The sequence below is a fragment of the Lacerta agilis genome, chromosome 15 (assembly GCF_009819535.1).
Source record: "Lacerta agilis isolate rLacAgi1 chromosome 15, rLacAgi1.pri, whole genome shotgun sequence".
In the NCBI taxonomy this organism is placed as follows: Eukaryota; Metazoa; Chordata; class Lepidosauria; order Squamata; family Lacertidae; genus Lacerta; species Lacerta agilis.
Genome location: NC_046326.1, coordinates 26772141 through 26785447, shown reverse-complemented (window position 1 = coordinate 26785447; position 13307 = coordinate 26772141). Strand labels below are relative to the sequence as shown.

General features: G+C 46.0%; 1 protein-coding gene across 1 annotated transcript; it reads left to right on the top strand.

Moving 5' to 3' along the window:
• The first annotated feature begins 903 nt into the window (after window positions 1–903).
• On the top strand, window positions 904–12598 carry TMEM45B (transmembrane protein 45B). Its single transcript, XM_033172577.1, has 6 exons — window positions 904–1068; window positions 4586–4783; window positions 6860–7072; window positions 9246–9430; window positions 10784–10929; window positions 12272–12598. Exons 2-6 carry the CDS (start codon window positions 4600–4602, stop codon window positions 12411–12413), a joined length of 870 nt encoding a protein of 289 aa, XP_033028468.1. The 5' UTR covers window positions 904–1068; window positions 4586–4599; the 3' UTR covers window positions 12414–12598.
• Window positions 12599–13307: the final 709 nt, after the last annotated feature.

Below are 13307 nucleotides of genomic sequence, written 5' to 3'. Positions count from 1 at the left end.
ATTTGCCAAGTGGGGGCAGGAACTTCCAGCAACGGGGGTTGCTAATTGGGATTGAGGGACCCCATCACAACCACCACTGTGGGGTGGCTAGGGAGGGAAGTCCTGTTCTTATTGGTAACTACCAGGAGAGGATGGCGAATACAGCACGATTATTATTAAGAGTCTGCTGCAATTCCTGTTATTTCACTATTCTGAAAAATCACTCAAAAACACACACAGGACACATTCCCATCTGGGAGAAGGAAGACAGCAGCTTGATGCAGCTCAGAGAGGGGGTGGAAATTGCAGGAGGAAGTGGGCAGGTGAGAACCTTATTGGAGCCATTTTCCTGGACTTGGGTGCTGCTATGACATGTTGCAGAGTGTGTGAAATGTTAGAGGAAGCCATTAAACAACAAAAATGCTGGGGTGACTGTGTGACTGGAATGTGCCTGTGGTCTCCTGGGAAGCTGACCACTTAGCTTCCAGAAGGCATAAAGGTAAAGATAAAGGGACCCCTGACCACCAGGTCCAGTCGTGTCCGACTCTGGGGTTGCAGCACTCATCTCGCTCTATAAGCCAAGGGAGCCGGTGTTTGTCCACAGACAGCTTCCGGGTCATGTGGCCAGCATGACAAAGCCGCTTCTGGCTAACCAGAGCAGCGCACGGAAACGCCGTTTACCTTCCCGCTGGAGCGGTCCCTATTTATCTACTTGCACTTTGATGTGCTTTCGAACTGCTAGGTGGGCAGGAGCTGGGACCGAGCAACGGGAGCTCACCCCGTGGCAGAGATTCGAACTGCCGACCTTCTGATCAGCAAGCCCTAGACTCTGTGGTTTAACCCACAGCGCCACCTGGGTCCCTATCCAATGACATATCCAATGACATATCCAATGACAAATGTGTGCCAACTGGTTTAAATGATGTATAGGGTGGAGAGCTCAGCGGGGCAGCCTCCTCCCTCCCCTGCTCCTCCCCTTGCCTGCTGTGATTTACTCCTACACAGACCTGCTTGCCACAGTCCACACTTGAGAGCCTGAATTTGGCAGGATCTGCCGGGGCCTAAGCAAAAGAAGCGTCCGCCACACCAGTAAGTACCACACTGTGCCCTCCTGGAAGGGACATTTTTGATTATGTACATACGTCCTTAGGGAGCAAGTATTTCTGAAACAGAATCTGGTAGAGGAAAGTAGGGGAATGCATAGGGAGGACTGAGGTGATGGGTTTCTTTCCTAGAAAAAGAAGTGCTGGAACTCACCATGAACACACCTCCCTTGTTCTCTTATAATGGCAATGGCGCCCACCTGAGAAGTCCCGGAACTGGGTTCCTTCAAGTTCCAGCTGAAAAAGGGGTGTCTGTGGGAGATCCAGGTTCAAAATCACCAGCAGTTTTATGCACAAGCTCAGGAAGCTTCAGCTTGGAGCCTCTAAATGCAAAATGAATGACTAAGTTTAAAGTTTTGCATAACTCGGAAAAGGAAACAGAAAACAACCTTCAAGGGTTGCCCCAAGCAGAGTGTCCTGCAGTAGTCCAGTTGGAACATATTGTTACAGAGGCTAAATCAGACATTGTTATTCTGATGTGAAAGAAATAGTTACCGGTGCTTTATTATTTCTATTTTCATTGTCCATTCCTTTAGAATAAATGTTCTTTGGTGCTGCTATGGGAGATATTTAGCTTGGCATAGCTTGGGACCTCGGTGTGTCTTAATCCAGCCCTCTTCAAACTCTACTCAGCCGTGAAGCCCACTGGACCAGTCTATCTCCCTCTCCCTCTCTAGGAGGGAGACCATTGCATGCCACCTTGAGTTCCTTGGAGGAAACTAGTGGGACCTGCAGCAGAACATTGCAACATGGAATGATAGAAGTTTATAAAATTATGTGTGATTTGGAAAAAGTGCCTAGAGAAGTTTTTCTCCCTCTCTCATAACACTGTTGTTGTTGTTGTTGCTGCTGCTGCTGCTGTTATGTAGCAACACACACACACACACACACACACACACACACACACACTTTAAAATGCCATAGATAAACAGCCAAACGCTTAGTTGAAAAGGAATGTATTCCTGCCACCTAAAGATATGCAATGAAGGTGCTTGGGCAAGGCTCCCTGGGGAGAGCTTTTCACAAACAAGCTGCAATTATTCATGCTCATCAACTTGAATAGGTCTACTCTGATCAGGACTACCATTGGCTGGGCTTTTGACTCTGCAGTTCACTGGTGATAAATACTGAAGACGTTAAATGGGTTTTTCAAAGCTCTGGCAAAGCTACATGCAGCCTGTCTCTGGTATTGGTCCTGCCAAATTAATTGCCACGTTGAAAAGGAAGCTTGCCGTCCTCCTTGCACAACAGGGTTATTTTCTTCCTGTTGGGAAATGTGTTGTAGACTCCCTATGCACTTCAAAACCATGGCAATTTTCCTTCAGCACAGCCTTCATAGTTTGCCAAATTTTGTTGATGCTATGTGTTAGAGAGCTTTCATGTGTATAAATTGGCTTAGCGTTTTGGGTGCATGAAAGCAGAGGAAGTGGCATTTCAGGGCAGACAAGGAAATTTATGCAGGGAAGGAACAAGGTTCTTTCAGGAAGGGTTAAAGCCTCCCCACTCCCTTGAGTGGGGCTGAGCAGATGGAAAACATGCAGACCTTGCTGTGGAAGTAGTTATCCCACTGGCAGGCAGGCAGGCAGATATATACAGTTAGGCTTAAATTGCAGAGAGAAGCAGAGTGAAAGATGCTGTTGCAATTATGCTTATAATAACTGCAGTTCAAACAAAAATAAAGTAAAAGCTCGAAGCATAAAAATCAGGGTACGAAATTGCAGGTTTGTGGGTTGACAAATGGTCTCTGGAAAAACGTCAAATGTGCCTTACGTTTGCCTCTGCATCTATATTGTTTTGAGTTTGTGGGTGCAAGACCTCTCTAATCCCTGGATCCCCTGGGGATTTAAGCTGGGTGCCAGATTTGGATTCAGCAGGTGTTAAAAGCTAATCAAGCCAGGCTAGCTTCTTGGTGAGGCGTAAGGAGAGCAAAGGAAGGGGCTTTGTGGGAGACGCAAATCTCTCAGCTCGCACACAGTGAGAATGAATAAAGGCAGTGTTGAGAGTTGGGAGTTATGTGACCGAGAAGCAAGGTAGCAAGCGGAAAAGCCAGAGAGGTAGAGAAATGGTGGATCGCTGCTTGAATCCAAAGCTGTGGCTATGAGAGAAATGAGACCCTTCTGGGGAATTGATACTGCAAATCCCTCCATCGTAAGCTTAGCTTGTACATAAGTGTAAATAAACCATATATGCTAAAGACACCACGGTCTCCCCTGTGCCTCATTCCCAAAAGGAAACATGAGCATTGGGGAAGCACCTGGAACTCCTGGAGACTTGTACTGCTCAGAGATCGGGGTGGTGTGCAAATAAGTGTGTGTGTTTATTATAAGGACAATACAAAAAGAAAACCAGGAACGTATTTCTTTTCCATCATCTCATTATATGTATGAGGGGTGCACAACAGCATATAAACAATGAAAAGTAAAAAAAAAAAACCATTAAAAATGGGACAAAATAATCATTAGAATGCCTGGCTAATCAAGATGCTTTTAAAGGGCAGCATAGGCCTATTGGCATTTTTAAAAGTCTCCCCAAAGTGCCTGAAAATCCAAAGGGAGGATATCTAGTCTGTAATATTCTTCAGAGTTCCAAATTTCATGTGTTGGTGTTGGTAACTGACAGCTTCTGTTCTCCTGACATTTTCCTGTTAATTTCTGCATAATATTTGAACTGTCAAATGACATAAGATCCGCTTCCATAAATACAGCAGAATATAGCACAAATAAAGCGCCCATTTCTGTGTTATTTGCAGACAGACTTTCCCCCCTGGAAACAAATCTTCTTCTTCTTTGGCGATCACTCGTAGCTGAGTAAGATTGTCTTCCATAAACACGGTTTTAACAATGAGTCCGTAAGTGACTGTAGAGGCCAATTCTGGATCCACACGTCCTTCCACAGTGGGGAGATTGGTTTCCGAGTGGGAGTTGATCACAGTGTGGATTTGCCAAGCGTGCCTTCCTCTTAGCACGTTTCTCCCTTGCGTCCTGAGTTCGAGTGTCTTCAAAGCCCATGACACCCTTGGTAAAGGCACTCAAATCGAGCTATATTCCACTATATTTACAGAAGTGGCTTTCACAGTGTGTGGAAGCTAGCTCAAATATAATATGGGAATTGACAGTTAGGGAAATGGAATAAACGGTCGTATGAATGCAGCCAAGGCCAGCACTGTGACATCAGTGTGTCACTGAGTCAAATTTGAGCCAGCCACAGCACTCTTGACGCAGTTCTTTGTCCCCCTCCTGAGTCCTGCATTCACTGTTGTCCAGAAATAAGGACACAAAACCATAGAATTGCAGAGTTGGAAGGGACCACAAGCGTTATCTAGTCCAAACCCCTGCAATTCAGGAATCTTTTGCCCAACGCAGGACTTGAACCCACGACCCTGAGATTAAGAATCTCATGCTCGACTGACTGTGCAGTTTCACTGGGCAGAGGAATGGTTTCACAACCATATAGCACATGCAGTCACTGACATTCTCTGTGGGTTTCCTCTTCTTGTTTTGAAGGGTCAAGCGCAACGATGCCGAGCTTCACTGGCAGTGCTCTTCGCGGGAACTTCTTCCTGATGCTTGGCCTGTGGTGGTCCATCAAATACCCCATGAAGTACATTCTTCTAAAGCTGGATTCAGGCAACCCGCACAGCCATTGGATCCAATCTATGGATATTATCGAAGGAACAGTGAAAGCTTTCTTTGCTCTAGGAGGTGCTATACTCCAACGTCATCTTCCTTCTGCAAGAGAGATGATGTACCATTATGAATCATCTTTTTTACATCTATGTCTCAGCACTGGCAGACAAACGTCGGGGCGGGGGAAGCCACACGCACCAGCCACGCCCCCGCCTGTTTGCTGCTCCGAGTGCGGGAGCATGTCGCTCCACCACTGTGTCTCGGGGAAATTTACAGTCTTACCATAGAAACGACTGGAAATAGGTTTGAAAACAATACAAAACGAACCCTTAAGGGCAGAACAAAATAGAAAATTCTTTCCAGTAGCACCTTAGAGACCAACTGAGTTTGTTCTTGGTATGAGCTTTCGTGTGCATGCACACTTCTTCAGTTGGTCTCTAAGGTGCTACTGGAAAGAATTTTCTATTTTGTTTCGACTATGGCAGACCAACATGGCTACCCACCTGTAACCTTAAGGGCAGAGACATTTTCATCTGTCTGGAAAGGCTAGTTGCAACAAAAATGACTTCAGTTGTTTTCGGAGAGTGCAGATATGCACTTTCAATAGGAATGCTGTCCTACAAAGCAGGGGCAGCCACAACGAAAGCCCTGCTCTGAGTTACTGGGGAGCAAAGCTTCTGATACTTTAGGGACTTTATAGAATTGTAGAGTTGGAAGGGACCCAAAAGTCATCTAGTCCAACCCCCTGCAGTGCAGGAATCACAGCTAAAGAGTCCCTGACAGGTGGCCACACAACCTCTGTTTAAAACGCTCCAATGAAGGAGAAACTCTCCTATAGAATGCAGCAACCTAATGGGTATATAAGGTCTCTCAAGGAACCTGGTCCCGAGCTGCACCAAAACCTTGAGTCTGGGCCCGTGGCAGACTGGCAGGCAGTGCAAATACTGCAAACAAGGTGCTATATGCTGCTGGCAATTTGCTTCCAAAGCAACCTGGCCGCTACCTTCTGCGCCAGCTTTTGGACTGCAAGCCAGAGAGCAGAGCCTCAGAGGCCGGCTGATCTTAATGCTGGCGACTTTTCAGACAACCTGGTCCCACACCATTTAGGGCAGTGTTTTTCAACCACTGTTCCGTGGCACACTGGTGTGCCGCGAGATGTTGCCTGGTGTGCCGTGGGAAAAATTTGTTTATTTGATTCCTATTCAAGAGAATTACTTTATATATAGTCAATATAGGCACAGAGTTAAATTTTTTAACATTTTCTAATGGTGGTGTGCCTCGTGATTTTTTTCATGAAACAAGTGTGCCTTTGCCCAAAAAAGGTTGAAAAACACTGATTTAGGGAATCAGGGGGGCAAGACCAGCACTTTTAATGGAGCCCAGAACTGAAATGGCAGCCAATATAACTGGCACCAGAGTGAGTGTAGTGGGATCTTCTGCCCACTGGTGCAGACTAGCCACAAGTGTCCTGCTGGGCGCATTCTGTACCATCTGCAGTTTCCAAACCATCTCTAAGGGCAGCGCCACACAGTAGCCTGGATATAATGTGTCATTTGGTCGGCTTTCTCTAGGCAGGGCCACAAACCTCAAATCAGCCCGAGCTGGAGTTGCCAAAGGCCCATCCAGCCCGGCATCCTGTTCTCACAGTGGCCAACCAGATGCCTGTAGGAATCCTGAAAGCAGGGCGTCCCCACCTGCAATTCTCAGCAGTGGATATTCAGAGACAGATTGCCTCCCACGGTGGAGACAGAGCATAGACATTGTGGCTAGTCTTCTAGGTCTTGGGAAGACCGCCCAGTTGAATAATTGCTTCCTATCAAACAGTTGGGAAAACACAAGTTGCTGGGTTTGTGTGTGTGTAAAAAAAGAAGTCATGCCATTGAAATAGCAAATTTTAGTGTGAAAATCAGCAAACATGGCTCATCCTTAGCCTGTGTGTAACTTGTAAAGAACCCCAGTGAGACACATTATTACTTGCTAAGCAAGTAAGAGTTGAAGGTCAAAAGGCTTCCTTAATACTTGCACTTACTGAGCTCTGTCTGCTGTGTGCTCTGTTCTTCCTTTCCACCCTATCATGTACACCTGCCTTCAAATTTTGCCCAGTCCTTCACTCTGCTAAGGAAGAAAAATGGCTTGTGTCCTGCCTTACAGGAATACTGGCTGAGCAGCTGGTCCCGGGCGGACCCCACCTTTCTCTCTACGACAGCGAGACCCAAGACTGGATCCAGCTGATGAGCTGGCAGCACATGACCATGTACCTCTTCTATGGCTTTTCTGGAGTGGCGGATGTCCTCGTCCATACGTCGCTCAAGTTGCCGGTGGGGCTGGATCGCCTCCTGTTGGTTCTGGCTTTGTTTGCAGAAGGTGAGCAATGAATAGAAGCCAACGGTCCGAAGCATTAAGACGGACAAGTCAAAAGGGTCATGATAGGAAATCGCAGCTGCCCCCAGCTAAAGACCCTGTTCAGGGATTATTCTCCAAGCTTGGGAGCCTTGGGGCAGGGTAAACACAAGACATTCTGCTACCTAGGAGGCAGTGGTGGCCAACAACCCAGATGGCTTTAAAATTCGGGCAGGAGAAGGCTATGAATGGCTATTAGCCAGGATGGCTGTGCTCTGCCTCGGTGGTGAAATGCTTTGAAGTAACAGTTGCTGGAAGCCAGAGTGCTCATCTGAAATAAAAAGTTCTGACTAGGCACCTGAAACTCAGTAAAGATGGTGTCTGCCTAACTTCTTGTGGCAGGGAGTTCTGTGGAGCTGGGCCCACCAAACTGAAGGCACGGTTCATGGTTGCTATGAGCTGTGCTTCTGCAAACCACAGTTTCCCCAATGCCTGCTGATACTGGTCCTCCTGCAGGTCTACGTAAGAAATGGCACTCCCACCCTGAGCACCAGAACACAAAAGCCTGTGGGGTATATGACCATTGTGATTTATTAACATGTAACTATCTTTTGTACACATAATTAGGGACATGGGGGGGAAGGCTTTATTCCTCCGTCTTTTTAGCATGCGCTCAAGTGTGGAGCGGTAATTCTAATGTTCGCTAGCCATTATAAGCGTTAAGTACTTGAGGCTTAGCAAGACTGTATTATGTGATCTTGAATATACATGCAGATCACCTAATCTCAGCAAATAGGCACTGGAGAATTGGTGAGTAGTTTATTTACATAAAATGGCCACTAGGGGGCAATTACGGTTTATGGAAGAGGCTGGTTTATTTTCCATTATAGTTTCCTACACCAGCTTTTAAAAAAATATTTTGAATGTACCCTGATGTATTAATTTAGCAATAACCAGACACACAAAGCTGCCTTATACTGAGTCACACTGTTGTGTTTATCTAGATCAGTACTGTCTGCTCTTAGCAGCACCTTTCCAACACTTTTCAGGGGGTATTTCTCCCCACCTCCCGCAATCAGCCCAGCTGCTCTACATCCTTTTATGATTTAAGGGTCCAAGAACCAGACAAGGTCTCTTCTGCGTGCAAAGCTTGTGATCCCCCCACTGCATAGGGCCCCACCTTCAGTGACTGCTTTTTCCAAAGGCTGTCGAAACAAAAAGCCTCCTGTGTTGCAGATGAGCTCCACCTTAATCAGCTGCTATCAAATGAAAATGTTAGCAGGGCGGCAAGAAACAATCCTGCTTTTAAGGGATGGAATCTGTTCAGCTTGCAATGTGATGTGAACCTACCTCTTTCGTACTTCCCGAATACGTAGGTGAACCACAACACAGCTACTATTCGTCTTTCACACTTCTCTGAAGCACCAGAACCCCTCTCCCTTTTTGTGATTTCCAGCAACTACCTCTGACCGTGGAGACAAAGCACAGCCGCCATGAAGAATAGCCACTGATCGTCCTCGCCTCCATTAACTTGTGCAATCCTATTTGAAAGCCAAGTTGGTGGACATCACTGCCTACCGAGGAAATGAGTTGCATGCTTTAACTATGCTCTGCGTGAAGAGGTTGCTTTCTTTTATCTGCCCCAAATCTTCCAGCATTGTACTGTTAGGAGGGAGAAAAACATTTCTCTGTCCACCTTTCTCCTTGCCATGAATAATTTTACAAATTTTCCATCATGTTGCCTCTTCCATTGCCTTTTCTCTAAACCAAAAAGCCCCCAATCGCTTTGAGAATTATGCAACGCACACATCAACAAGTAAAGTGATCGCCCTACTTCAGCTGTTTGGTGCTAGAGACACCATGATTCACAAATGCTCACATTCTGCAGCCAAGAGCTGCAGTGCAATGAGCAATGCTCATTGAGTAAAAACGTCACATCCCTTTAGAGTGCAGCAACCCCAGAATATATGGAATGAGGAGCTTGGGAGGCATGCTTAAAATATATTCCACCACCAGCCAGGGACAAAATGGGCCAAAGCTTGAAATGGTCTTTGGCTGCCCACACACAAAAAGCAAAGGGAAACACCTGCTTAACATGCAGGCAGGCTTCCCAACGCGTATTGATTTAAGAATCCTTGAAGGTCCAATTTTGCTAATGCTCTTGAGTAATCGTCTCCTGTGGTTTGGATTCTGGCAGGCTTCCTGTTCCATTTCCATGACTACAAGGACGCCGTGTTGACGGAACATCTCTATCATCTCATGAGCATTGCTGTGTTTGGAGCTGCCCTCTGTGCCTCACTGGAGGTCTTCCAACGAGATCACACCCTCCTGGAGCTCTTCAGGGCCAGCCTCTTCATCCTCCAAGGATCCTGGTTCTGGCAGGTTAGTTGTGGGGGGGGGGGAGTGGCTGGGAGGAAAAGATGCCTGTGCTTCAGATTTAATGTCCAGGTCTGTGAAATGTTTAATTCAATAACCCCCCAGACAACATGTGTGGGAGTGCAAGTGTGTGAGAAAAGTGTTGCCGTGAGAAATGCACTGGAATAATAAAAGGTGGCTGTGAGCCAGTGGCACAATCAGGGCAGGACCTTGGGGCAGAAGTCCAGGGACCCACTCAGCAAAATGACCAGGAGGGGCCTCAATTGCAGCAAGGCAGACTTATCACATTTTGAAGTCAGTGAAATGCTACACATTGCCATCTAAAAAGAGCTGGGAGGAGACCATTTACCCCGTCCTTTTAAAAGCACTATAGGAGAACTTTAAATTAAGAGTCATAGATTCTTCCCCAAAGCATTCTGGAAGCTGTGTTTAAGGGTGCTGGGAGCTGTCTCCTATTTCTGTCCCAGTACAGTGGTACCTCGGGTTAAGTACACTTCAGGTTAAAAACTCCGCTTAAGAACAGAAATCGTGCTCTGGCGGCACAGCGGCAGCAGGAGGTCCCATTAGCTAAAGTGGTGCTTCAGGTTAAGTACGCTTCAGGTTAAGAACGGACCTCCGGAATGAATTAAGTACTTAACCCGAGGTACCACTGTACTACATTTCCCAGAGTTTGTTGTGGAGAGGAACTGACTGTTAAACCACTCTGGGAACTGTGGCTCTGAGAAAGGAATAAAGGACTCCCAACACTCTTAAACTACAGCTCCATTTTTTAAAAATGGAGGGGAAGTCTTGACTGTTGAAAGTAGTATCATCACATTAGAGGTTTGGTGTGAATGCAACCTAAGATTAGCTAACAGCACCACTTCTGTGAACCAAAGTACCTTTCTGAGTTTTGCAAACTGGAGAAACATTCTTGGGTGCCACACACACACACACACACACACACACAATTTAACTGGCTGCAACAAAACACTTCATTTGAATTTCAGCAGATTGGGAAGAAGAGGGGATTCTGAGGGTACCAGGGAAGGCCTCTGTTGGGTACCTGTACGCCAGTGGGTGCTATCCTGTAGAAACAACAACAGACAGTCACGGTATCTGTACCTCAGAAAAAATACAAAACCATGTACCGGTATATCACTGGAAGAATTGCATAAATATGAAACTAAACTGACAATATCATAATGCAAAGGGGATTTATAAATGCCCTTTGCATTATGATATTGTCAGTTTAGTTTCATATTTATGCAATTCTTCCAGTGATATACACGGTTTTGTATTTTTTCTGAGTGGGTGCTATCCTAGCAACTCCTATATTATACTTCTGGATGATACGACATCTCTCTTTGCAACGCTCAGATTGGCTTCGTTCTGTATCCACCATGGGGAGGTCCAGGCTGGAAACAAGAGGAGCATGGAAACAAGAACTTCCTGACCATGTGCTTCTTTTGGCACTATGCTGTTGGCCTTCTTGTGATGGCAGCCAATGTTTTCATCAGTCAGCGGTGAGTGTTGGTCATCAGGTAGGCAGTGGGTGAACCCAAAATGATCCAGTGGAATGCTTCATGTGGGAACAGGTAGCCAAGGTTGGCTAGTGGTAGTCCAAGGATGGACAATACTTATGTCTTGGCTGTGTTCAATCTTTTCTACTTAGGGCAGGGATGAGCAATGTGTGGGCCCTCCAGGCGTTTCTGGAATATATTAGTGGCCCATCATCCCTGACCATTACCGTCACGCTGGCAGGGGCTGGCAGGAGTTGGGAGTCCCCAACATCTAGAGGGCACATATCCTCTAGCCTCAAACAGCCGTGTAAAAAGTTGTGGGAAGGGGAGAGAAATAAGTAACTTCTCTCCTTTTGTCACTCCTGAAACATACTCCCTCCCCACTTCAGGCCTGTGATAGCCAATAGTATGGTAAAAAAAGGTAAAGGACTCCTGGACGGTTAAGTCCAGTCAAAGGTGACTATGGGGTTGTGGCACTCGCCTCGCTTTCAGGCTGAAGGAGCCACAGACAGCTTTCCGGTTCATATGGCCAGCATGACTAAACCGTTTCTGGCGCAACGGGACACCATGACGGAAACCAGAGCGCATGGAAACGCCGTTTACCTTCCCACCGCAGCTGTACCTATTTGTCTACTTGCACTGGCATGCTTTCGAACTGCTAGGTTGGCAGAAGCTGGGCCAGAGCAATGGGAGCTCACCCCATCGTGGGGATTCAAATTGCCGACCTTCCGATCGGCAAGCCAAGAGACTCAGTGGTTTAGACCACAGCATCACCCGCATAACTGATCTCATACCAATACTGATGAGTCATGCACACCAAGCCACTGCATTGCTACACACTGACAACATCTGTGGCACATTGTTCCTGTAGCAGTTTGAAAAGGAGTAACATCCATTCTTTGACACAGTGTGTGGCTCAAAAATATGCCCCCCACCTGCCATTACTGTATTTTTAAAATCCCTCCTTCTTATCCACCCTTCTTCACACTCTCTGAGCTCACATCAATATAAAACAGTCCAATTTTTTTTTAAAAAAGCTGTTGTAAGAACTTAACGGAATAACTACCAAGAACAATAAAAAAATGGATCGGGTGGTAGGCAGAGAAATGCAGAGAAAGGAACCCTGTGGAGTAACAGCAGCCAGACGTCAAGCAATGCTCAACAGCCGGCATCATGATTGCACTGTGTGCCAGCCTGTGTGGCTGGACTATTGCTTTGCAGCCTCCAGGGGAACAGGGCGTGAGGTCAACAATTATGCTGCTGTCAATTCCTTAGCACTTGCTGAACTGGGTTTTGTTTCTCCCCGTTGCGTATATCAATATATTTGGGGGTTTGCATTCTGCAGCTGCAGTAATGGGCGTGGAGTAAACTATGGAAACGTCGAAGCAGAACTGGATGTGGAACTGGACTTGGCATGCTATCTATGGAGGAAGAACAGAACCCCGGACCCTGTCCTCCTACCAGAGAACATCTCAGATGAAAATTGAAGGGTCTCATTTCCCCCTATTCTTCAAGATTTTTTAAAAAAACTGTGAAGTTTCTAGTTCCCATCTGACATAATGGGTGCTCTTTATATTAAAAACAAGCATAGTAATCAACGGCAAAAGGGGAGAAGCTGTATCCTCTTATATAAGTATTCACAAAGCACCTCAGCAACTTCCCCAAAAAATATATCTGAGGGCCAAAGTGTGCACTGGAAAATGTCCTGCTAATGAACTTTGTGGCTATTTTTTTTATTTAAAAAAATACATCAAATCTGATGACCTTTTGAGGACTTTGTGTTTACACTGCATGGGAAATGCAATTTGTAATTAGATTTAGTTGTAAGCAATGGGTTGGATGTCAAGCTGCCCAGTTAAATGAGTGGCAAAACCCTTTAGGCATGATCATTATAAAAAACCACTCTGGAGTCCATTAGAGCTACAGCCACATCTAAAATGGGAGTTGGCCAGATCGTGGTTCTGACTGGTACATTTGATAGTATTGAAATTTCTGCATGCAGTTTATTTCATCTATATGCATATGTGTACATATGTGTATTGCAAATAAAGGGTGGTTTTCTGCAGAGGCTTTTCAAGGGAGCAATCTATATGATGTCTATTGAACATTGATACTTCAGTCACCTTCCACACACGCATTGCAAATATAACAACAGTAGTGTGATATTTACAACTCCCTGGAACATCAACATAATCAAGTATCTTCTAGGCCGCATCAGCACTATCCATTTAAAGCAGTATCATGACATTTTAAACTGTTGTGGCTTCCCCCAAAGGATAAAAGGTAAAGGTAAAGGGACCCCTGACCATCAGGTCCAGTCGTGTCCGACTCTGGGGTTGCGGCGCTCATGTCGCTCTACAGGCCGAGGGAGCCGGCGTTTG